A 22965-nucleotide genomic window follows, 5' to 3' on the forward strand; every position below is an offset into this window, starting at 1 on the left:
GCAAAAATGTGGTGACTGAATTGGTCCAGCTCACCCACATCCTGTATCGTTTTCTCACTTTCAGAAACTGAAATGACTTATTTAATAGCTGCGTTTACTAACAAAAAAATGTTTTATTTTTTTTGAAAATTACTAAAAATGTTCTCTCCCCCCCCCCCCCCCCCCCCCCCCCCCCCCATCAACATGCAAGCTCGCGTGGTGAGAGCAGAGCGTTTGCATAGATATTACGCAGCTGCGGGAGAGATATGCGATAAAAGCGCATAATATGCGGAACAACAGCGTGTTGGAACATCCTCGGCTCTTCACTTCCTAGTGTGGCGTCGGACTCTCTCCGTTCAACACATGCAGTCCGGGCCCGGAGGTAGAAAGATCCAATCTGTCCGCTGCTCTCACTGCGGGATTACAGGAGAGGTGGCGCGATTTGGGGAACTGAAAAGTTTGGATTATGTTAAGTTTTTCACCGCGTCACTGGACGGAGAGGCTTTGATTAGGTTTTTCCTTCACCTGGAAGCATAAAGTCTGCGCTGCGGCCGCACACCGGGCCTACCTGTGCGGTCTTGTCCGCACCTCAAGGAGGGGAGGGCGCGACGCCAGTAGGCATACCTTTTGCCTTATAAGTTTCTCTCTCTCTCTCTTTTTCTTCCTTCCTTTCTTTTTACTCTGCTGCACCCCATTTCTCTCTCTCTCTCTCTCCCTCCTCGCTCTTCACAAGCCGGCGGATAAGGGATCTAAACGCCGAAATGTCGACAAACGAAAGGGCAACCCGAGCTCTTAAAGAGATTCTGCAAAAGCCGGGAAATGACGTCTGCGCAGACTGCGGCGCGCTGGGTAGGTGGAAGGAAATCAGCGTTGCCTGTTCCAGTTAAGTGTTTGATGAATGCCAAGGCATTTAGGGCGCATAGGAAGGTCGCAGCCTGCCAACTAGTTTAGTTTGAAATCTTGCACATTGGTGTCTGATTTGAAAATGTGTGACAAAGAATGCTAGGATTTCAGGAGAATGGGACTTTAACTAGACCTCAGGTGAAGTTGCAGTGGCCTCCTTCTGCTTGGTGTGTGCAACGTGGAGCATCCAGGAAAAAAAGAAAGAAAAAGCCATGAGAGTTGAACAAGACTTCACATGCTTGAGTGTAGGGCAGTGTAGGACTTGCACAGAACACACCCTTTTTTTTTCAGCCAAGACCAAAAAAAAAGTACGATCTGCCTTTTATTTATTTATTTTTCTCCCATGCAGCAAAGAAAATCTGGACATTTAATGCTAAAATCCACTGGAGAAATATAAGTTCACTAATCACACAGGTCAACAGACAAAAACTATTGTCTGTGGTTTTTCCACCTGTTTCAGGGTCATTTTGATGAGCTGAATCCAAAAATCACTTTGGTTTTGCTCAATCAGGTCAACTTTCAGAACTATGGAGCAACATGAGCATCAAAATACATGACTTGTTCTCGCATCTGGATCGGTTTCCTGAGAATCTGGGATCAACAGGTGATGAGCGGGGACAGAACGGCGACACACGGACAGAAAAGAGACGGAGAATTTTACACAATGTTCGATTCACGTATCCTTACTCTTATCAGTGTTTGTTATTCAACTTACAGAATTCCAAGTTTGTAACATTTAGTTAATGCGCTCTGTTAAAAAAACATATTTTCTTCTCCTACAACCTCTTTTGGATGAGAAATATTAGTGAACTGATGATGTCACAACGATGTCATCAATTAAATTTCTCTGAATCAAATTGGAACAAAATCCAGGCCTGATTGAGAACACTGGATGTCATTTTCGTATTCAACACTGTAAAAATAATCCTAATTCAGTTGAAAAAACATAGACAACTTAAAAAATAATATTTTTATGTAACCCAGTGTAATCATTGGCTGGAACACCAACAGTCCATTGAACTAGGCCTGTCACGATAATAAATTTTGCTGAACGATTAATTGTCTCAAAAATTATCGCGATAAACGATAATATTGTTTGAAGACCTTTTTACACTGATTTAATGGAAATGATGTAATAATGCATGCGATTTCTTGCCAAAGATAGATACACATTATTTTCTAAAGAACACTTTTGAAAATAAGTGGAATTTATTTTGCTTATCAGTTTAAACTGATAAAAATAAACAAAACAACCAAAAACAAAAATAAAATGGATTCTCAGTCTCCATTAACAAAAAATGAACTTGAATAAAAACTAAACAACATAAAGCTAGAGTGGAAATAAATACTGCATTCAACCAAGAGTGCAGATTATGAAGTCTGTATATCATGTTGCCCTTCAGTAATAATTAGATTTAAATAGAGAAAATGGGCACATCGACTACATGATGCAATAGTTTACTCTACACGGTTTTTTTGCCCCGATTTTCCCCTTACGACAATCGTACAACGGACAATCGTCCTTTGTAAGATGTAACTGGTCATCCTGCAGTGTGTGGTGTGTTACGGTAGATCGTTGTTGCCGCTCCGATCCAAATCAGGGGTTTTCCCCGACTGGGAGCGCAGCCTGTTGAATGTGACAGGTAACCAATCTCTGATTGCGGACATTGGAGTCCAGCGGACATTGGAGATGATATGTGGAAACAACATTAATGTTTATTCAACATGCAAAGAATATAGACATGACAAGGAGAGCAGTTGGAGCGAAATTGCTACCGTAGTTGATAAACCCGGTAACTTTTCAGCTGTTCTTCATTAATGTGACGTAAACACTGTAGGTTCTAATGATTTTCATTCAGTCAGGACTTTACGCTGACACTAGCCACATGCATTGCAGGTAGATTGTAGTAAAGCATTGATTAATGCCTGGTTTTAAAATTAGTTAACTGAACTTGTAGCCATTATTTTGTGCCCATTGTTGGACACCACATGGCAGGAACGAACCCGATCGAACCGTTATACCTAGGATTTCTGTCGGCTAATGTTTGGCCTGTCAGGTTTGAAAATGGGCCGACAATCGGCCGACAGCTCTAAGATCCTGTCGTCTGCGCTGGGCATTTCACTAAGGAAATGAGGAAGGGAGGAGTCAGTGGAGAGCACTGGAGTTAAGCCTTTTTTTTCATTCAGTGTCATTAACAGAAAGAGGAAAAGGCCGGAAGAGACGATAATGCCGATAATTAAAATGAGGTCGATAGTTTTAATTCATAGTACGATTAATTGATTTATTGTTTATCGCGACAGGCCTAATTTGAAGTAAGTTATAGATCCATTAAATACAGAGAAATCTGATGGAACATGATCACTAAAAATATTCCTAATTCAGCAAGAAAGTACCTTACTGTAATAAATGCACTCAGTACTTGGTTGGGGCTCCTGTTGCATGAATTTTTGCATCAGTGCATCCGTAGCGTCGAGGCATCCTCATCCTGCTAATGTGCTAGAGAAGATTATCTGCATAGCATCCTTCTGCAGTTATTCCCTGTTATTCTACAAAGCATTTTCCTTCCACTCAACTTTCCATAAATTTGTTTGGATGGTAGGTCGGGTGATCGGCCATCTTGTTTTGCAAAGCGGTAACCGGGTGACAGTAAAATGTGACATTTCTCTATTTAAAAATTCTTGATTTTTTTTTTTCTTTTTTCTCGAGAACCTGGACTTGTCAGCCGTCGTTGAGTGTAATCAATAATCGTCAGTTTCTTCAAGGTTCTGTTTATTTGTCATGGTTCAGGCGTACGCGGACATTTTTACCACACTAGCTTAAAAACAGCTTTAAGAAGGAGATCTAAAATAACTAACATCACACGTACGAACACATACTGCTCTGTCAAACACGGCCAATATTTTAAGGTGCCAACATAGGGATAACTGTAGACATAAAATATAAAAACATCTCACTCTCAGCATGCAGCGCCAACGTGTTGTAAACAAAGATAAACATAAACTGGAGAAATATCTCTTTCGAATCACTGTTGGATCAAAACGTGGGGAAATGAGTTGTGCTTTTTGAATTGGAATAATGAAATGAAATAGTTGGTGCTTTATTGATCCAAGTTGAAGTTTTATTGACCTTAAAGGTGTACACTTCTCTTCTAGCAACAAAGCCAAAATTAAAACGAGCTCAACAGTCATGTTCAGTTTTTTTTTTTTTAGTTCTATACTAGCTTCTCAACAATAAGCACACCAATTAGCAAAGCAAAAAGTTAGTAAAGCCGTGCCGTGGTGAGGATTTATATCTCTGCCAGATTGTCATTTCATCTCAGTCTGTGTCTTTGAACAATCTTAAGGAAGTGTAAAGGTGTTGGCTGGTCTGATCTTAACGGCCTCCCGGTTATGCTTCGGCTCACGCCCTTCCTTCTTCTTTGTCCTTGAGTAACTAAAGATGGTCACTCTGTGTGCTTTTTGGGAGCATCCAGGAACTTTGATTTGGGAGGCAGTCGGGGATCGGTATATACCAACCGGCCACATCCAAACTCCAATCTGCTTGTGACTTATTTGGAAAATTGAAAGAATGTTCTTCCGGCTCAGACATCAATCATTTCTCCTGATAAGGTCAGGGCGGTCTTTCACACACAAAGAGTCGTGTTTACCGGCAAGCTGTCAAGATGGGGGTTTCTCGGGGAGGAAGACAAAGCAATGAAAAGATAACTCTAAATCTTTTAGCTTAGAGGAACAGAAAAGACAAATGAACCTGGAAGATTTCCTGCTTTGTGTGGCATTGTTCCAGGTGAGCCTTACGGTAAGAGTTAAAGGGTTTATTGAGTTTAAGTATTTTATCCTCACCTAGCAGCCACTTTGATTTGCTGTCTGGCCAGGCACGTCATTCCAAAATGCTTTTTTGAAGCGATAACACGGGTGATCAGGATTGAAGTTCTACTAACACAACTTTTAGAAATGGTGGAGTACTTATTTTATTCTTGTTGTCCAGCAGCCCGGAACAGGAACATTTAGTTTACGCTTCACTCAACTCAGAACAGGAATAAAACCTATAAGTTAGAACAAAAAGGCCCAGAGAAACTCTTATTAGGTTAAAATTGTGAATTACTCTTGTTGTTGTTTTGATTTTATTTTGCTTTTCTTCCGTTATTTATTTTGCTTTGTTTTGTTTGTATTCCCTCTAATTCATGTAAAGCACTTTGAAATGCCTTGTTGCTGAAACTGTGCTATATAAAATTACCTTACCGAAATAGATTTTTTTTCCCTCCTTTTCCTAGTAAATTAATTCATATTGAGTTCATGTGATCCTTCATGTTTTAACATTAAATGTGGTGCATTGCGTCTAGATTTTCTTTCATTGAATTGAAACATATCTAAAACATCAAACGCTGATTTTCTGGAAAAATACACATAAGCAATAGGACTGGAAGTACAGTGCATCCGGAAAGTATTCAAAACGCCTCAGTTTTCCCACATTTTATGTTCCAACCTCATTCCAAATTATGTTAGTCTAATTCTACGCACAAATACTCCATTATGAAAATGTGGGGGGGAAAAAAAGTTTTTGAGTGTTTTGCAATTTCATTAAGAAGAGGGTAGTGAGTAGCGCGTACGTAAATATGATTGGCAGCGCTAAGACCCACCTCCTGGCTCTGATTGGTTGTTTCTGGTTAGCACTGGCAGAAGGCGGAGGAGCTCAATTGTGTTCACAGATTATCTGTTTCACACCAAACTGTCACAACATGGTGACAGTTTTAATATGTTTATAAAAGTTACATACTGCAGCTTTAAGTCCGATTGAATGAAAATGTCTGACGGGCGCCAACCTGATGGAGGCTGAGAAGTACCGCAAAGAAGAATGAACCAAATTGTCTAAATGAAACTGTGACATCATTTTCAAAAAGGCTGTAATTATTGCCAAAGGTGGCTCAACAAGGTAGTAAGCAAAGGTTGTAAACATTTACCCAAATGTGATTTTTTATTTGTTTATTTATTTTTGGTTTTCTCTTTTTAACCAGTTTGCAAACTGCTCTAGATTTTTTTTTCTTACATTGTCATGGGGTATTAGTGTGTCGAATGTTGAGAAAATAGATTAACTTAACAGTATTTGAAGTGAGGCTATAGCATTACAAAACTGAGGAACATTGAGTACTTTTCAGAGATACTGTATCTCTTTACCATATCATTTAGCGATGGTAACACTTACATCTTACACTCGAGCTTTAAATTTGAATATCTAGAATCTCCTTTTGTACGTATAGCACAGGGACTCTATTCTGGTCTTTCAGTTTTGATCTTTTTTTTTTTTTGACTTTCTAACCTGCGGCAGATCCGGGTTGGGGCTCCTGCTCCCTTGGTGTGTTCATCTGTCTGGACTGCTCTGGAATCCATCGCAACATCCCCGAAATCTCCAAAGTCAAGTCCCTGAGACTGTCCCACTGGGAGGACCAGGAGGTTCAGGTGAGAGGTCAAAACCATCAACTCCCAGGATCTCATCTGTTACAATGTAGTTTTTTTAAAAAGAGGAAATAAAGCAAGTGGGAAAGTAAATAAGGAGGCAAATTTATAGAGGAAGAACAAAACATGTATATATTTATGCTAAAAAAAAAATCTGCAGTTTTTCAATTTTGTAATGTGCCGTTTATTTTGACTGGCCCAACAAAGTATTAGCTCTGCTGCTCCATTTAAAAAAAATATATTTCCAGTAAATGCTACAACGTTCTAATCATGACTGCTTCCAGTATAAATATGTTCACAAAACTGCACTTAGGGCCTAATTTGATATTCTCCAAATTTCCCAGCTGAGTCTGGATTTTCTTGTTTTTTTTATGAAGGCTTGCAGTTTCCTGTGTGGGGAGCCATTTTTACAGATTTACAAAAAAATGTAACTGGTTATCAGTAGTTGTACTTTTATCTGCTGTACAAAGATGTGATAACACAGTGAGTTAACAGAAAGGGGAGAAAGCTACTCAGCTGAGATGGAAGGCTAAAAGCTAGCTTGACAGTCGTGCTAGCTAATTTGAACAGCTTAAAGATCAAAGGGAAAAACAGCATAACTATATACAATGTTATATTAGCAGATAATGGAGATTAAGCTTATCAACGTTGCCTTAGCTGAACGATGTACAGGTTGCTGTACCAAAGTTATTCTGCCTTTTAATAATCTATTATATTCAACGGATGCTAGCATTTTAAATGTCTAAAATTAGCTAAAACTTGGGTCTGTCTGGCTAGTTGTTAGCTTTGCTCTTCCCTCAGGATTTTTCACTTTTGTTTGCTGGTTTTATTACTTATTTATCAGGGACAGTGTGTAAACACATTATTCTTCACAGAATTTTGTCAATTGGAGAATTACACCAGATTAAGCTAAAAGCTACTTTTCATCAGTAGGTTGTATGGCGGGTCATAACAACAATAAAATGCATTCATCATGTGTTTATTCCATCTATAGCTATTCACACCAAGCATTTTTATCAATTTATAACCATTTAGACAATTCTTCAATCTACAATTTAAATTAATTTGATCAATTTACATTGCAAATAGTCAAGGTTTAATGTTGAGTATGCTAATTTCCTAGTATTTGCGTTCTGACCTTTTGGGAGAAATCAGGCCGATAGAGGCATAATTTTAGAATATCTACTTCATTGCATTAGGAACTTAACTTCACTCATACAAATCCAACAGATAATTTTAATCACTTCAGCTTCCTTGTAAGGATGCATATGGTGAGAGGGAAAGAAAGTTGCTGGTTACTTCTTGTGTGATTTTGCTTTTTAGTTCTTTTCAATCTGGTTGTTTCAAGTTCACACTCGGGTAGCGTTGTGTAGTCAATGTACAGGCATATTTTACTTACATGTTGCAATTTTTCAGGTTCCCACTTGTCAGATTTTCTATTAGAACTGCCCAGCAGGAAGAGAGAAGGCGTTTTGGAACTAGTTTTACACAAAAAGACAAAAATATGTAGCAGTTAAGATTTTGGCAAAGGGACAGCATGCCATGCAACTTAGATATTAAAGCTTTGTGTTGACTAATCAAAACATACAGCTTCTGAATGTTCACACTAAAGTAAATGAAGTAAAAAAGATAAATTAAATCCTACTTTTTTGCACTCTTATGGTAATTTTATGGTTATTTGTTATGTCAAACAAAAAACAACCCTTTTGGTATGGTAAATAAAAAAAACTTTAATGGACTAACAAAACCCACAGGACAATTATTATTTTCAGATTAAACCAGGACATCAGAAACATGTTAACTGTGGCAGTATTATTGTAAAAGGATTTTTTAAAGCTTTACATAATGTTATAATGTTATTCCCTCATCAAAAACATACTTGGAGTTTTGCCTTAATTTTTCCATGCGTGTCTGACAATCTCTTTAGTCTCCCATGGCAACCATTCAGCTGTGCAAAACCCCTGGTTAGACCTAGCCCCACCTTCAAGATGAAGCTCCGCCTTCAAAGCTTCCGCATTACGGAGCAGCCCTGCCCTGGGACTTTCCCACTTGGCTCCTTCAGACTAGCCAGCTGCAATTAGCAAACAGCTTTTGGAACAGCACATCCGCTGAGTTCATTATAGGAGCTATTTCTCAGAGCAATGCTGGTAAAGATTTTGTTAAACGGGTTAACAAAGGAGCCATGTTGTGATGACTTCCTGGAGGCAGAGTTTCAGAAAGAACATGAGTTTTTAAAGAGACAGAGGTTCAATTTCAAGATGTTAAATATCAAATTCAACTTTCTTTTTTTGGCCACAGTGGCCTTCATTTGACAGTAAATTGACAGGAAAGAGGGTAATGAGAGAGGGGGGGAAACATGCGGCAAAGGTCGCCAGGCTGGGAATCAAACCTGCGACCTCCGCGTCGAGGACTAAGGCCTCCATATGTGGGTTGTGCTTAACCACAGCACCCCCAAGTCAACTTTCTTTTCAGTCATGTTTGATGCATATAGCATTTTTTAAACTAAAGGTAACTGATTGTGATATAAAATGGCAACATTTGGTCAGAAAACGCATAATACCGCCCTTTTAAAATCAGTTTCTAAGAAAATATATGTGGAAATTTTAAAAGGATGATTTCTATGCTTGTAGAAATGTGCTTTAAGATGGAATATATTCCAAAACATCTGAATTTATTTTTGCCTAATGTGTCCTAATGTTATTGTTCTGTTCATTCATGTTCTGGGGCGTCATTCGTACTTTAATAGTGTCTTTTTTTTTTTTTTATATGTGTTGTGTGTGTGTGAGATAGTTCATGGCTGAAAATGGAAATGAGCTAATGAAGGCAAAATATGAGGCGGATGTTCCTGTCTACTACTACAAACCAACCCACAAGGACTGTCAGTGAGTAACCACAGCTCCACATGCCAACGATCAGTAACGTTATACAAAATGGAGGTGATCTTTGAATGTGTGGCTTATCACATGGATGGTCTTGTTTCTCCACAGTGCCTTACAAAAGTTTTGGTTTAAAAAAAAAATGTACCAAAAAAAAAAAATCGCTCGCACATGTCTTCACTCCTCTTTAAAAACATAAAGTTTCATTTCATTTCTTTTAATTTGACAACTCTAACTAAAATGCAGAGGAAATGTTATCAATAAACGTGTCTGTGCTTTGGTGTACGACTGCGCTCATATTTGTGAGTTTTATTGAGAGGTCAACTTGACCTCTAAAAGACCTTTAAGGTTAATATGACAAGGAAAGTATTACATAACCTCAGCCCATTTGCCGTTTGATCAGTTAGCTTTCTGAAGTGTGTGTCTTTCCGTTTTGTTCGTGTTTGCTCAGGGTGCTGAGAGAGCAGTGGATCAGAGCGAAGTACGAGAGGAAAGAGTTCTCGAAACCTGGGAAGAGCTTGACGTACGAATCAGGTGAGCGCGCACAAACCCTCACACGAACTGTACAAAAACAAAAAAGCCCTGGCCCTCGAATAATCACGTTTTGCTTGCATCCTGCAGAAACGAGAGAGGGCACGTTGATGAAAAGGGGGCGGGACAACGGGCAGTTTCTGAACAGGCGATTCGTCCTTTCTGAACGAGAGGGCAATCTGAAGTACTACACCAAATATGACGTAAGCAGCAGCTCATGAGAATCCAGTTCGGTATAATGACGGAAAAACCTTAAAGCACATTCTGCTCTAGTCTACACCCACTACACAAATACCCCTAAATATAAAAGATTTTAAAGATAAGAAGTGTATTCGCAAATGATTTCGGTATGATTTAGGGTTTGGTCTCTCATATTCACATATTCAGTTCAACTGAATTCCAGGTTAACTGAACTGAACTGACGGCAAAGACAGCAAAATGAGTATTTACCTTCTCCATTGTGTTTGTGCAAGTTCAGACAAGTTTGAAATGTTCACCATCCAAAATAATTATTCTCAGAAGCTGGAAACAAATACTGTGTATAAAGGTCACAAAAACAACAAAAAAAACCAGCTAATGTTTCCATAACAATAAGGACTTTGTGTGTTCCAGCGTATCATATATAGTTATCTGATGTCTATTATTACAAACAGCCTTTTATGATCTGAATGTTTGACAAACTGATATCACTGCAGTAATGGCTATAATCAATCAACTGTCATAGATTGAAAAACCGTGATGCTCTGCACACATAAGTGTTTAATTGTTAAGCACATCCATGTAGCCAATTTCTGCGTTTTGCACAGCCAGTTTATAAAAACATAAAAAGTAGAACAACGGTGGCCTCTGATTTTCTAAACCAGTGGTTGTAAAACTTGGTTATAAGGAACTGGGTTATTGGTTGAAGGATACAGTTTAATTGTGTTCCTTCTTACTTACGTAGAATAGCTTGAATGGACAAATATTAGAGATGCATTTTGTTTAACTTGTCTTTTTAATAGCATTGAATCTTGTCACTGAGTAGATCAGTAAGGAAATCTCACTGGTTTTCAAAATAGGATTTGAAACAGAGCAGCCTAAATAATCACCAGCAGTTGTTTCTGTTTCATTAGCCGCATCTCCACCGACCATAAAAGCGCTAGGATGCTTTTCGGCTTTCCGGCTGTATTGAAACCGCCGTGTTTCGCAAAACTGAAATGAAAACACTTTTTTTCCGCATCACACGAGTCGCGTGATCAACAACCGGATGTTACTACTGCTGGAAAAGACAAAGAGGTCAACAAGAAGTGGCAGGAGGAGGATGACGCCGCATGATTTAAAAAAAAAAAAAAACTTATCATTTGAACAAACGTATTTATGTTTGATTTTAATTGAGTTTCTTTGTTAAAGGAAGCACCACAACTGCAAAATTGTATTTTTAAATTTTTTTTACACTAGTATAATGTAAAAGTACACGCAAATTTGTTTGGGAAGTTCTAAAAGTTTTGTCTGAAAAAGCAGCAATGCTTTAAAACGTTTTTTTTTTTTTTTTTGCTTGTTACTAAACAGTTCAGCTCCAGAGTTGACTGATCTATATTTAGCTTGAGCTGGGCCTGGTCAGGGTGCCACAGTTGGGCGCCATGGCAGTAGACAAGAGGGATTTGAGTAATTATATGATGGTCAGTTTGCAGCGACATTCGTCTGCCATTTGCAACCAGCTGAGTACGCCTCGACTGAACCTCCACTTTCACTGCCTTCTGCCTCTCGCTTAGTCGCACTTAAATAAAGCAACACTCAGCAAACTATACTTAGAGTTTTAATAACCCTCTGCTGATTCGTTTAGGCTAAGGAGCCCAAAGCAGTGATTAAGGTGGACACCATCAATGCGACATTCCAGCCAGAAAAGATCGGAAATCCCAACGGCCTGCAGATCACCTACCTTAAAGACTACAGCACCCGGAATATCTTTGTGTATCATGACAGTGGCAAGGTGAGAATCACACACACTTAGTGTATTTCTGTTTAGTAATGACTGGAAAACAGAAGCCTGACTTGAACAAATCTTTCAGTGTCTCGCAGTTCGATTCAGAAACAATTTTTAACTCGGAAACCAGTTTTTTCTATTCAGATGGTCTAGAGATTCTGTTTAAATCGTGTGACTGACGAGAGGAAAAGACGATGTAAAAAAAAAAAAAATTATATATATAACATTTATTTTATTAAGGAATTTTACACTGGTCCATACTGTTTCAAAATCTTATTTTTCTTTATATTTTGGGGAAAATAGGTTTGTGTGTAAAATTCTGTAGCTTAAATTATCAGCAGTAAGTTAGCTTTGCTGCCCAGCTTCTTCTTAAACAAACAAAATCAAATTAAAGAGATTTATACAAAATGTCATTTTACAAAAGAAAAAAAACAACCATAAAACTTTTGAGCATTTTGAATCGATTCAGAAATGCCAGGACTAGGAATTGTGGTTCTCTGTGGAATCACATTTTTCTCTCCACCTCTATTAAACAACGTAAAGTATAATTTAAATTATTTGTCGTCTGTCTAGATAGATATGATGAATATGCTTTCTAACTATCTCGCCGGTACTGTTGAGGAAGAGCCGATCATTTGTGCCAGTCTTTGCTTCCCGGTGGAATCCATTATCGGATGACATTCAAGCATCACATGCATCATTCTCTGTCATCCAGAAACACAGTGGAATATATTGAGCAGCCCCGTGTTTCTGTGTAATTTATTTGCTGCCGTCTGTCACCCGGGACTGAGGAGTTTGCAGTAAAATCAGATCAGTGTCATTGCATTAGCGGCGATCTGCAGAGTTGCTTAGCTGATTTTCTACTTCAGGGAGTGTTATAGTGGAATAAAGTGGCATACCAAGCTTTCCGTCAACCCTTTGCCCCCCTTTTTTAATCTGTGAGGTAGTGAGTTTGTGACGGCTTCAATTGTAACTGCAGTTTCAAATATCAAAACCACTTAAGCTTGCCGGAAACGTTTACATATATATATGTATATTAGTTCTAATTAATTTTAATCAACTTGCACTGATTGTGTTAATCAGACTTTTTTGTGCTTGTTGTCTTTGTTAATAAACAGTTAGGAGTGTCACCATAAATTTTGCTCTACGATAAATTGCCCCATAAGTTATCAGGATAAACGACAATATTGTTGTTTTGAGACCATTTTCAAGTAATATAATAGTGATGGCAAAGTAATGCAGGGACACATTCTTAAATATAAATAAGCATTAAGTTCTAATGAACGTTTGACAATGGAACTGGGAGATGTTTGAAATCTGCAAAATAAATAAACAAAACAGAAACGACAAAGACATTGAATTATGAAGTCTCTGTAAACAAAATTGTCTTTCATAAAAAAGGACTAGTGGAGACCAAAGCAGCAGACTGAAGACGGGTTTTGGTAGGAAGAGAAGGAGAGAGAAAACAGAAGAATGATCAATTATGTAATTTATTGTCTCTTAAATAAGTGATATATCAGTGATATAAGAGACAATCTACTAAGAAATAAAATAAAAAAATTGCTCATTGTTGGCAAATTCAGCCTAAGTACCCTGAATTTTATGCAAATTCTCCATAAAAAAACTGCCAAAATGTTGAGGTGAGTTAAAATTAGCGGCGCATCATTAAATCTCCAGTGAATAAATCGCCCAATTTCCTTAATTGCATGAAAACCCCAATCTTCACCTCCACAAAGGCATGGTGCCACAAAATTTCCACAAAATATTCTCACGTTTTGCTACAATTACAATAATAAAATGTATTCCATTGGAATTTAAGTCATACACCAATATAAAGTAGTGCATAACTGTAAAGTGAAGGGGGGGGGGAAATAATTTTTAGTTTTTCAAACTTCCCTTTTTAATTTGACACCTTTTAGTTTAAAACCTGGTGTAGTTGTGTTTACAGGTGGCTTAATTATTTAACAGAGTCTATATGTGTGTAACTTTGCCTAGGAGTCAATCTTAAGAAATCAGATGTTTGGTAAAGAAAATGATTGAACAATCGGCATCATGAAAACCAAGGAACACAGGGGGAAAAAAGTCGTGGAGAAACTTGGCCGTGTCGAGTTATTGAACAAAATTCCTGGCTTTAAACATTTCACAGAGACGCTTTTCAATCCGTTTTCTGAAAATCACAAGAGTGTGGCACAACTGGAAATATACAGAGATATTCAGGGGTTGGACAATGAAACTGACCGGCAAACCAAGACGAACTTTAATCATATATCTGGTTTTTGGCCCAAATGTTAAATACTATGTGTAAATGAATGCCTTAAAATTTTGATTCTTGGCTTACTGTTAATGTTTTCACTTCTCTGTTTGTTTGTTTCTTTTTTCAGGAAATTGTTGACTGGTTTAATTCAATCCGTGCCGTTCAGCTTCAGTATCTAAGAGTGGCCTTTCCCGGCGCAACTGATGCTGAGGTAGACGCGTTAACCTTTCCTAAAAATAATTGCTCACGGTTGACCATACTGAGAAACTTTGTGATTCTTTTTCAGCTCGTACCCAAACTTACTCGAAACTTTGTCAAAGAAGGATACATGGAAAAAACCGGCCCCAGGGTAAGTAAATCTGCTGCTGCTTGCCTGTACATGTGCACAGCTGTAACTCCTCCACCACGACTTATTTATTTTACTTTTCTGATTTACCCAGCACAACAAAAGCCTCTCACTATTCCCCCCCAAAAAATAGAAATCGATTTTTCTCATTTAATTTTCTCAAATTAGATTTTTCTTTAAAAAAATTGTTCTCTAAATTTTTTGATTTTTTCCATGATTTTTTTGTTAATTATAGAAAGCAACCTGTACTATACTCCACAAGCAATCAGCATTCGTTTTTATTCTTACTTGTGGTCTATTTCTTATCTCTGTTACTGCAAGTAAACTGGAGAGTTCAGTTAAATTGTGTCCAATTGGTTATGCAGCCTTAGTGTGTCCGACTGATCCCGTCTTCCTTTAGGATCAGTGTTTAACAAGATAAACACATGTCTATGTCCCACTTTTATTCCAGCTCGTGGTCTCCTGTCCCTAATTGGGGGAAAAAAATAAAAAAAGAATAAACATGGCTAAAAGGTTAACTCGGCTGTCAATGCGACTGATTTTTACCTGTCTGACTGGATGGTAGACGGCTGAGCAGACCTGCCGTATTAACTTTCCTCTGTCTGAGGAAATGAAAGGCTCCCTTGTGAGAACTCTCTTAAATCTCATCTCTCAAGTACAAACGCGGAAGGCAGATACGCACCGTGCAAATAAACAAAGAGTCGTCTGTAAGGATTTGTGTAAACATGCAGACATGTACCAGTACCGGCACATGTCTGCGTTGGTTAAATCGGCCCAGACGTCTCGTGTTTTAGTTTAGTCAGAATTAGCAAAATTATTTCCAGGAATGCCACAGTGATACGTCAGAGATTTATTTGTTAATATCTACAAAATCAGAAGTTTGCATCCATTTCCTCGGTATTTGGCGACACTGACTTGTCAAACCTTTAGGGTTAGGGTCAGTCAGGTTTGTAGGCTCTCTCAAATATACCCACAAATTCTCTATAGGATTTTGAACATTGACTTTGTTGTCCTTAAACTCCTTTGTAACCACTTTGGTTGCAAGCTTGGGGTCATTGTCCATTAGCCTGTGTCCAAGCTTCTACTTACTGGCTGATGTCTCCAGATGTTGCTCCAATATTTCTACATCATGTTCTTTCCTCATCATCATGGCATCTATTTTCTGAAGCGCACCAGACCCTCCTCCAGCAAAACAATCCTAAAACCTGATACTGCCAACCTCCTTACTTCACAGTTAAGACGATGCAAGCATCCCGTTTTTTCCTCCAAACGTAACGATCGTCATTATGCCCAAACAGTTCCGCTTTAGTTTCATCAGACCACCGGACCAAAAATGAAGATATTTGTCACTGTGTTCATCTGTAAACTGCTTTCTGGATTTATTTATTTATTTTTAAATAAAGGCTTCTTCCTTTCGGCCCATTTCGATGCAGAACACATTTCAATGCAAATTATGTTTTACCAGCTTCAGTATCTTTACAAGGCCTTTGGCTTTGGTTCAATTTGTACATTTCGGGCCAAAACTCATTCAGAATGACGGCCGGACATTTCCCATCGCGTCTACACTTGTATATAATTGTTCAAACAAAGGAACGCAGCAACTTCTAGAAATTGTTCCGAAGGATGAATCAGACTTTTGCACCTCTACAATTCTCTTCCTGATGTCTCGACTTTCCCATCATGTCAAAGAAAAAGAAAATAAAAAAGAGCGCAGTGTGTTTTTTAGGTGTGGCCTTAAAATACAACCACAGGTGTGACTCTAATTAGCTCAAATGACTCAGTTAACCTATCAGAAGTTTCCAAAGTCATTTCCCCCCCATTGTTTAAATACATTGTGTATATGAACTTTTGCACTTTCAGACATTAATAAATGAACATCTGAAATACTTTCTCTTTTTATTGTAGCAAATAGAAATCATTTTGGTAACTCTAACTGGTAGAAAACAAGAGAAGTTTGGTCTGATTTAACTCCTGACAATCAGGAAAAATAAATATCTTTTTATTCTGTGTATGTATGTGGTGTAGGCAGATGAAATGACTCACTAACCTGCTGCTTTTTGAGTCGATTTAGTTGCATTTGAATGAATTCATGAGTTAGATGCATTTTGGCACAAGCCCACAGGAAAAATGCGAGAAAAACAATCAATCTCTCGATATTTAGAGATGTTTTCCGAAAGAACTCCAGTGGAAAGCCTTTACCGATATCACCAATCGTCGATTGACGGTTTGACAGAAAGAATTTAGAGTTCTAAATTCTTCTTTTCTCTTTTCTAAACCAGCCAGCACATTCTGGAAACGGACCGGAGCACGGCATGCTTCGGTTTAAAATGCACAGACAGTGCTATCGATGTGAGCACGATGCCTTACTGATTCTATTTCTGGTTTTGTTCCCCGTTCGCCTGCGTAGCAAACCGAAGGCTTCAAGAAGCGCTGGTTCACTCTGGATCAGAGACGGCTGATGTACTTCAAAGATCCACTGGTATGAGAGTCTGTTCACACACACGCCGGTTCATCTGCAGCCACACAGAGTCGTAAAAAGTGAATGGTTTCAATCTTTGACCTTTTTTTCATCTCGCAAAAGTAATCTCGGACGATTCTTTTATGTTTTATAACAGGACTTTAAGAACAACATTCAAAATTTTTAATATACTGAGTAGCGGTGAAGTCATGTTGCAGTGGCTAGAAAACAAGATTTGATGGTACTTTTCCATGATTTGAACCTGTTCAGTAACCAGGTTTCTGTAGTTTTCACAAGACTGAGTCAAAATCCCCCCCAAAAATATATATATATATTTTAATTCGGTTTTTGGAAAAATGTTCAGGAACCTGTAGTCAAAACTACGAGTGGGCAATAGGGATTAAGATTTTATCACTACATTTTGCTGAGCTATTGTGATAATAATAAAAGTGAAAATAAGAACTGTTTCATACATCTTTTTTTAGGTAACTGCGACTGTATGTCACAGCAAGCATAGACCCACAAACACAATAAATGCTCTTGAAAAACGTTCCCATTTGAAACATGCTTCTTTAGGACATCAGTCACGTAAAAAAGTGGGATTTTTGTCACCAACCTGAACACGCTAACTTTATTTAAGAACATTTTTGGGAGGGTTTAAAACCTCGTTAATTGGAATTTCTCTTGACAACAATAAATCAAAATTCTTTTCTGAAGAAATGTATCACGATAAGTGGTAAGCGATACGATAAATGCCCACACCTAGTCATAACAAGGTGTGGGCACAATTTTAAAGACGATACCAGTTAACATCAGTTAGTTTGTCTTATTTAAAGTGCACTAAAATATTTACACTAGAAACTAGACAAGGTTTGAAGTTTTGCAGCATATTTTTGCTTTAATCATAATGAAGGTGTGGTTATAAAATAAAACTGAAAATACTTTTCTACTATATTCACTCTCATTGTGTGAATATCCAACCAGGTATATAAAAATAAAATTGATTCATTAATAAAATAAGAAAAATAAACAGTAGTATGCTAAAAAATAGCATACTGGAGGTGACTAAAACAAAATGTTTTTTATGTTTGCCCCTTTCTTCTATTTTGCCTGTGTTTGAAGGATGCCTTCGCTAAAGGTGAGGTATTCCTGGGGAACAATGACAACCATTACAGTGCTTCTGCCGGCTTACCGCCTGGGACCCACTGCAACGGCGCTTGGCAATATGGCATCACTATAGAAACACCTGACCGCTCCTTCCTGTTTACGTGCGAGACGGAGAGTGACCAACTGGATTGGCTGAAGCACTTCAAGAATGTCATGAACACTCAGATGTCCCCTCAAGATTACACAAGTAAGGATTCAGACTTGTCTAATGCTTTTTTGAAAATGATTTTATTAGCTGCAAGGAGGTTTACATTGACTTTGGATTTTTGTTTGTGTTCAAAGTGGAGGCCCTGTTAAAGCACCGACACTGACAGACCAGAGGCCGTTTCTCCCCTCAACACCCACCATCAGTCTGACGGGCCCAACACTGACCCTGCTACTCACAAGCTGGCGCACGTCACATTATCCCAAATATGTGGACTTCTGGAGTAAAAGTGAGAACAAATGTACCAAAGCATTGTCTGATAGGGTTAACTGTGCTTTAATTTTGATACCACTTTTTTTTTTTTGACCCTTGTATCATGAAAGCTTTTTACCGTAGAACAAAGTTAGTTACGTGTCCCGAGTCAGTCACAAAGACATGTTTTCTATCTTTATTACTCGTGGCTTATAGCTAATGGTGTATAATAATAATAATAATAATAACATGCAACAATAAACTGTTGTGTGAAATGTTGACACTAGTAATTAATTGAATCCATATATGTATATTCTATCTAGCTATATCTCTCTCTATCCATCTGTCTATCTAGCTACAAAGCAAGCTAGTTATTTTTGTATCTAACTAGATACAAAACTAGCTATTCTTTTAGCTAGCTAGCTGACTATTTTTGTAGCTAGCTAGCTATTTTTCTGGCTAAATAGATATTTTTCTAACTAGCTAGCTTAAATTATGTAATGGTAAAAGATGCTTTTTTCCTATTGTGTTGGCTATTTCTCCCTAAGTGTTTATGTTTTGAATTTGTAATTTCTTTTTTACTGCTAGTAAAGTTTTAGGTATATGCATGGTTATGGGAAACACTATGGTCAAAGCTTTATGGATACCCAAATGTTGGAGCTTTTTTTTTAGCTGTTGTGGTTACAAGGCTTGGTATTCTGTACAGTAAATTACAAAAAAAAATTTATTTTTTGCAATGTTCCTATGGGTCAAAATGTTGTCATTTATTAGAGAAGAAAAAGAATCCTATTATTGACTTAGCAGAATTTTAATTTTCTAGTTGTAACATATACCTATATTTTTTGATTACTTCTCCCAAAAGATCAGATCGTCTGTTACTTTTTTTTATTCAAAAAGACATATGCATGCTTTTTATAGTATTCTTACAAAAAAAGTACATATGGAAGCCAATTTAAAAATCTATTTTGAGCAAGGTGCTGAAAACAACTCCAGCAGTTGTATGACTTAGCAGCACCTCCATGTGGTGCAACACTTTATCAAAACTAAAACATTTTTACAAATTTATTTATCCAACACCTGCGGTCGTGCTAAAAGGAAACCCTACCCTCTATTTATTTTATAGAGGGTAGGGTTGATCATAAAATTTAATTTTAGGATTTTATTTTACGATCGATCTGTTTTTTAAAGTTCAAAAACATTTAAAGCCTAATCTCAAGTTTACAAAATATATACAACTCTAGAAATTGATGAGGATATTTTTGCCATGGCTGTTACTGTTGCCTTTTCATTTTGTGATTTCTCTGTAATTTCAAAATGTACTCGTCTCAGTTTAATTTCCATTAGAAGTACTTTCTTGACTCACAATTGCTGACTTGCAAAAAATATTGACTAATAAAAACCTGATTTCTCAAAAAAAAAAAAAATCTGTGTATAAATCTGTGCTTTTAAATTCACCAAAAAACAGTTCAAGATTTAAAAAGTAACTGAACCACAAATTAACTTTTTTGCAAATAAACTGAATAAATTGGGCCGTACGTAACTTTTCTACAGAATGGTTTTTACATTTTTGTTTTTTACGTATTTGTCTGGCCTTGATGGTTCTTTATTGTTCTTGAACATTCTAACCAATTTCCTTTCAACTGATGATGACAATTTGGGTTAGCTGGCTGAAACTTTAACACAAATGTGTGTCCTAACATGACAAAGACACCAAACAACCCTGACTTTAAACCTACTGAAATAGTTTGAGCTATATTAATCCACACAAGTTGAGCCCACGCAAAGAAATCAACCAATTTAAATAACCTCTTCTTTATCTGTCAAGAACATTGGTCAAATGTTTATTTGAAATTATGCTTGAAACTTGTGAATGACTTCAGAAATGTCATGCTTTTCTCTGCAACTTGCTAAAAGACCTCAAATTTGACCAAACTTTAATATGTGCAGATGTGCATATCTGAACTTGTGTCGATTAGAGAGAAGTGAATACTGAATTCAAACTTCATCGCTTCATTAAAAGCCCCCCAAAATGACACCTTTGCAATTTAACAGACACTTCGATGGGAGTATATAAACTCTGGCATTATAAAGTAGTTGCTGACAGTTGCCCCTGCCAGCAGTTTGTGGTGTCTAAATCCACACCTCGGTGCTTTTGTGACATTAGGCTGAGGCCAGGGAGGAATGCCACATAAATCAATCGGCCTGTGCCAGTTTTTCACCCTGGTGAGAAAGAGGGAGGACGGATTTGAAAAGGGAGATAAGAGAACTGCAACCAAGAAAACTTCTAAGGGGAAGCTGGATTTTCGGAGCCGAGGAGAAACGGATGGTTCGTCTTCCACCACGGGAAACCAAGTAGATAAACGAGACCGGCAGGAAATCATCATGGCTTATATGGAAATGAAGGATTTTTACCACGATGTCTTGAATGGCAACATCAGTGAAGAAGCCTAGAGGGACAGAAGATAAGTTTTGATTCTGAATGGATGCAAGACAATTGCTCGCATAACCTAACTTGGTGCCTTCAAGACAAGTGAAACGAGTGGGAGCTATTAGAATTACAAATTATGTAAAAGTGGAGAAGGGATATTTTTTCTCCTCTGTTGTAGAAACTGCTCCCGAGATATTAGCAACTGGAGTCCTCTCAAAAACGGCTCAGTACTCGCCATCAAAGGCTGTAAGCACAGTTTGTCCATTGACGGGCTGAGACTTTCCTACTGCTCACAAAAATCTCATGTTGGTTCTACTTTAACCCAGACCCAGCGGGAGAGAACCCTGCTGTCTGGAAGTGAGAACATTGCTTTTTATTTTGAGGTGTCTTTGAAATCCCACGATTATGAGCATAAATAAATTGGAAGAAATTGGGCAACAAACACTGGAAGGAGCCAGAAATTTTCAGACTCAGGTCGTGTGAGTATTGAATTTAAATCTGCCCTGTACAGTACTGTCTTTTTACCATAAAACTTATTGTCATTATTTTCTGTTTCCTTGTTGGTCAGGTTTAACTAGTCTAGAAAACACCCTAAATTGTCAAGAGTATTTGAATTGCACTTGGATTGATTAGAAGATGTTCTCATAAAGTCAGACAGAGAGCCTGTCTGCTTTAATTCCTGATCTATACATCTGCAATGAACCGCACCCTCAATGCCACCATCACTTCTGAGCCTGGACCTGGTCTGACCCCAGGGGCTGAAGATGGAACCTCTCTGTTTGGCGGTAGTGCTGCTGGAGCCAGTGGAGGTCTGTGGGTGACGTCCCTGCTCGGTGCCATGCTTTTGGTCATGTGCGCCGTAGGACTGGCGGGCAACATTTACACGCTCGTCGTAACGCGCTCCGCCGCTTTGTGCCAGATGGGTTCCATGTACGTCTACATCGTCAACTTGGCCCTGGCCGACCTGCTCTACCTCTCCACCATCCCCTTTGTTGTCTGCACCTACTTTGTCCAGGACTGGCTGTTCGGCGAGGCTGGCTGCCGCATCCTCCTGAGTCTCGATCTCCTCACCATGCATGCCAGCGTCTTCATTTTGGTTGCAATGAGCTTAGAACGTTACCGTGCCGTTGCCAAGCCCTTCAGTGCCCACAGATCCTCGTCTCGGAACCGACGACTCACTGCAGGAGTTATTTGGGGGTTGGCATTCACTCTAATGCTTCCCATGATGGTGATGATACAGCTCAGGGAGGCCAAGGGCCTTGTGAAGAGAATCTGCTACCCTACCTGGACGCCTGAAGCTTTCAAGGCTTATCTTACAGTACTGTTTTTCACAAGTGTCTTAGTCCCTGGACTGATAATCGTTGGACTGTATGCTGGGCTAGCAAGGCGCTACTGGACAGTGCAGGCTAGCTTAGGGGGTAGCAGCCGCTCAGCCCAGAGGAAAGGACTCAAACAAAAAGTGCTAGCGATGATATTAAGTATCGTAGTAGCCTATTGGGTGTGCTTCCTACCGTTTTGGGGATGGCAAATAGCTAAACTTTTCTCCCCAGATTCCCTCAAACCTTTGTCTGCAGCTGCTCACAAATACGTCAATTTCTTTGTCACATGTCTTACCTATGGGAACAGCTGCATCAATCCATTTCTTTACACTCTCCTGACCCGAAACTACAAAGATTATTTGGCTCAGAAAGGTCCGTCTGGGGGATCTAGCAAGGCTGATCTTGGAACGGCTGTGACAACACCTCTTCAGGAACTCTAATGGATCACCGCACATTCAGGCAATGGAACGTCCTCGACTCATCGGCCATGATCCGACAATATGAAGCTGGACAAAGAGACATTGTTCAACTGCACATAGACACTTTGAAGGTGTGTTTACTCGCCATTGCTCCAGTTGGAGTTACCCAAGTAGTTTTGGTCACCAACTCAGTTTTCACAATTGTTCAAGACAAAAAAACTGGTGTAAAGTATGTAAAGAGGTCTGACTCTTACGGAGCCCCCTTAAAGATATGGGGGATTTTTTTGTGGCTTCCCATCCCTTCTAAGACATAAACAGAAACTTTCAGTATGAAGAAAAAAAGGGGAGAGGGGAGGATATATCCAAACTATTTGGACTATTTTTGAGTTATTTTCACAGGGTAATAACCTGATAATAATCTGAGAATTTTAATTGGTTTTTTTTGTTGTTGTTGGTAGTCTAAATGTCTAATAA

The 22965-nt window shown here is 38.5% G+C and overlaps 2 protein-coding genes across 3 annotated transcripts; both read left to right on the plus strand.

Annotated features, from left to right (window-relative positions):
- The first annotated feature begins 264 nt into the window (after nt 1-264).
- Nucleotides 265-19749, plus strand: LOC102226681 (arf-GAP with dual PH domain-containing protein 1-like). 2 transcript variants are annotated; one of them, XM_023334407.1, is made up of 12 exons: nt 265-593; nt 713-861; nt 6206-6336; nt 9124-9215; nt 9661-9743; nt 9831-9943; nt 11563-11709; nt 14085-14168; nt 14244-14306; nt 16711-16782; nt 17884-18115; nt 18211-19749. In XM_023334407.1, the coding sequence occupies exons 2-12, from the start codon at nt 741-743 to the stop codon at nt 18237-18239; spliced, it is 1167 nt and encodes a 388-aa protein (XP_023190175.1). In that variant the 5' UTR covers nt 265-593; nt 713-740; the 3' UTR covers nt 18240-19749. The 2 variants fall into 2 exon arrangements, with proteins under 2 accessions (XP_023190175.1, XP_005809665.1); XM_005809608.2 differs by having other exon boundaries at nt 271-828.
- Nucleotides 19750-21450: 1701 nt separating this feature from the next.
- LOC102226422 (urotensin-2 receptor-like) lies at nt 21451-22512 on the plus strand. Its single transcript, XM_005809607.1, has one exon. It carries the CDS (start codon nt 21451-21453, stop codon nt 22510-22512), a length of 1062 nt encoding a protein of 353 aa, XP_005809664.1.
- The last annotated feature ends 453 nt before the right edge of the window (nt 22513-22965 follow it).

The sequence above is a fragment of the Xiphophorus maculatus genome, chromosome 5 (genome assembly GCF_002775205.1).
Source record: "Xiphophorus maculatus strain JP 163 A chromosome 5, X_maculatus-5.0-male, whole genome shotgun sequence".
In the NCBI taxonomy this organism is placed as follows: domain Eukaryota; kingdom Metazoa; phylum Chordata; class Actinopteri; order Cyprinodontiformes; family Poeciliidae; genus Xiphophorus; species Xiphophorus maculatus.

What these genes read in the sequence shown, in the direction of transcription:
- LOC102226681 (XM_023334407.1), top strand. Translation starts at nt 741, where the DNA reads ATGTCGACAAACGAAAGGGCAACCCGAGCTCTTAAAGAGATTCTGCAA. An exon ending in GGGAGGACCAGGAGGTTCAG is followed by an intron (nt 6,337 to 9,123) that starts GTGAGAGGTCAA and finishes TGTGTGAGATAG; the next exon opens with TTCATGGCTGAAAATGGAAA. An exon ending in GAGCTTGACGTACGAATCAG is followed by an intron (nt 9,744 to 9,830) that starts GTGAGCGCGCAC and finishes TGCATCCTGCAG; the next exon opens with AAACGAGAGAGGGCACGTTG.
- LOC102226422 (XM_005809607.1), top strand. Translation starts at nt 21,451, where the DNA reads ATGAACCGCACCCTCAATGCCACCATCACTTCTGAGCCTGGACCTGGT.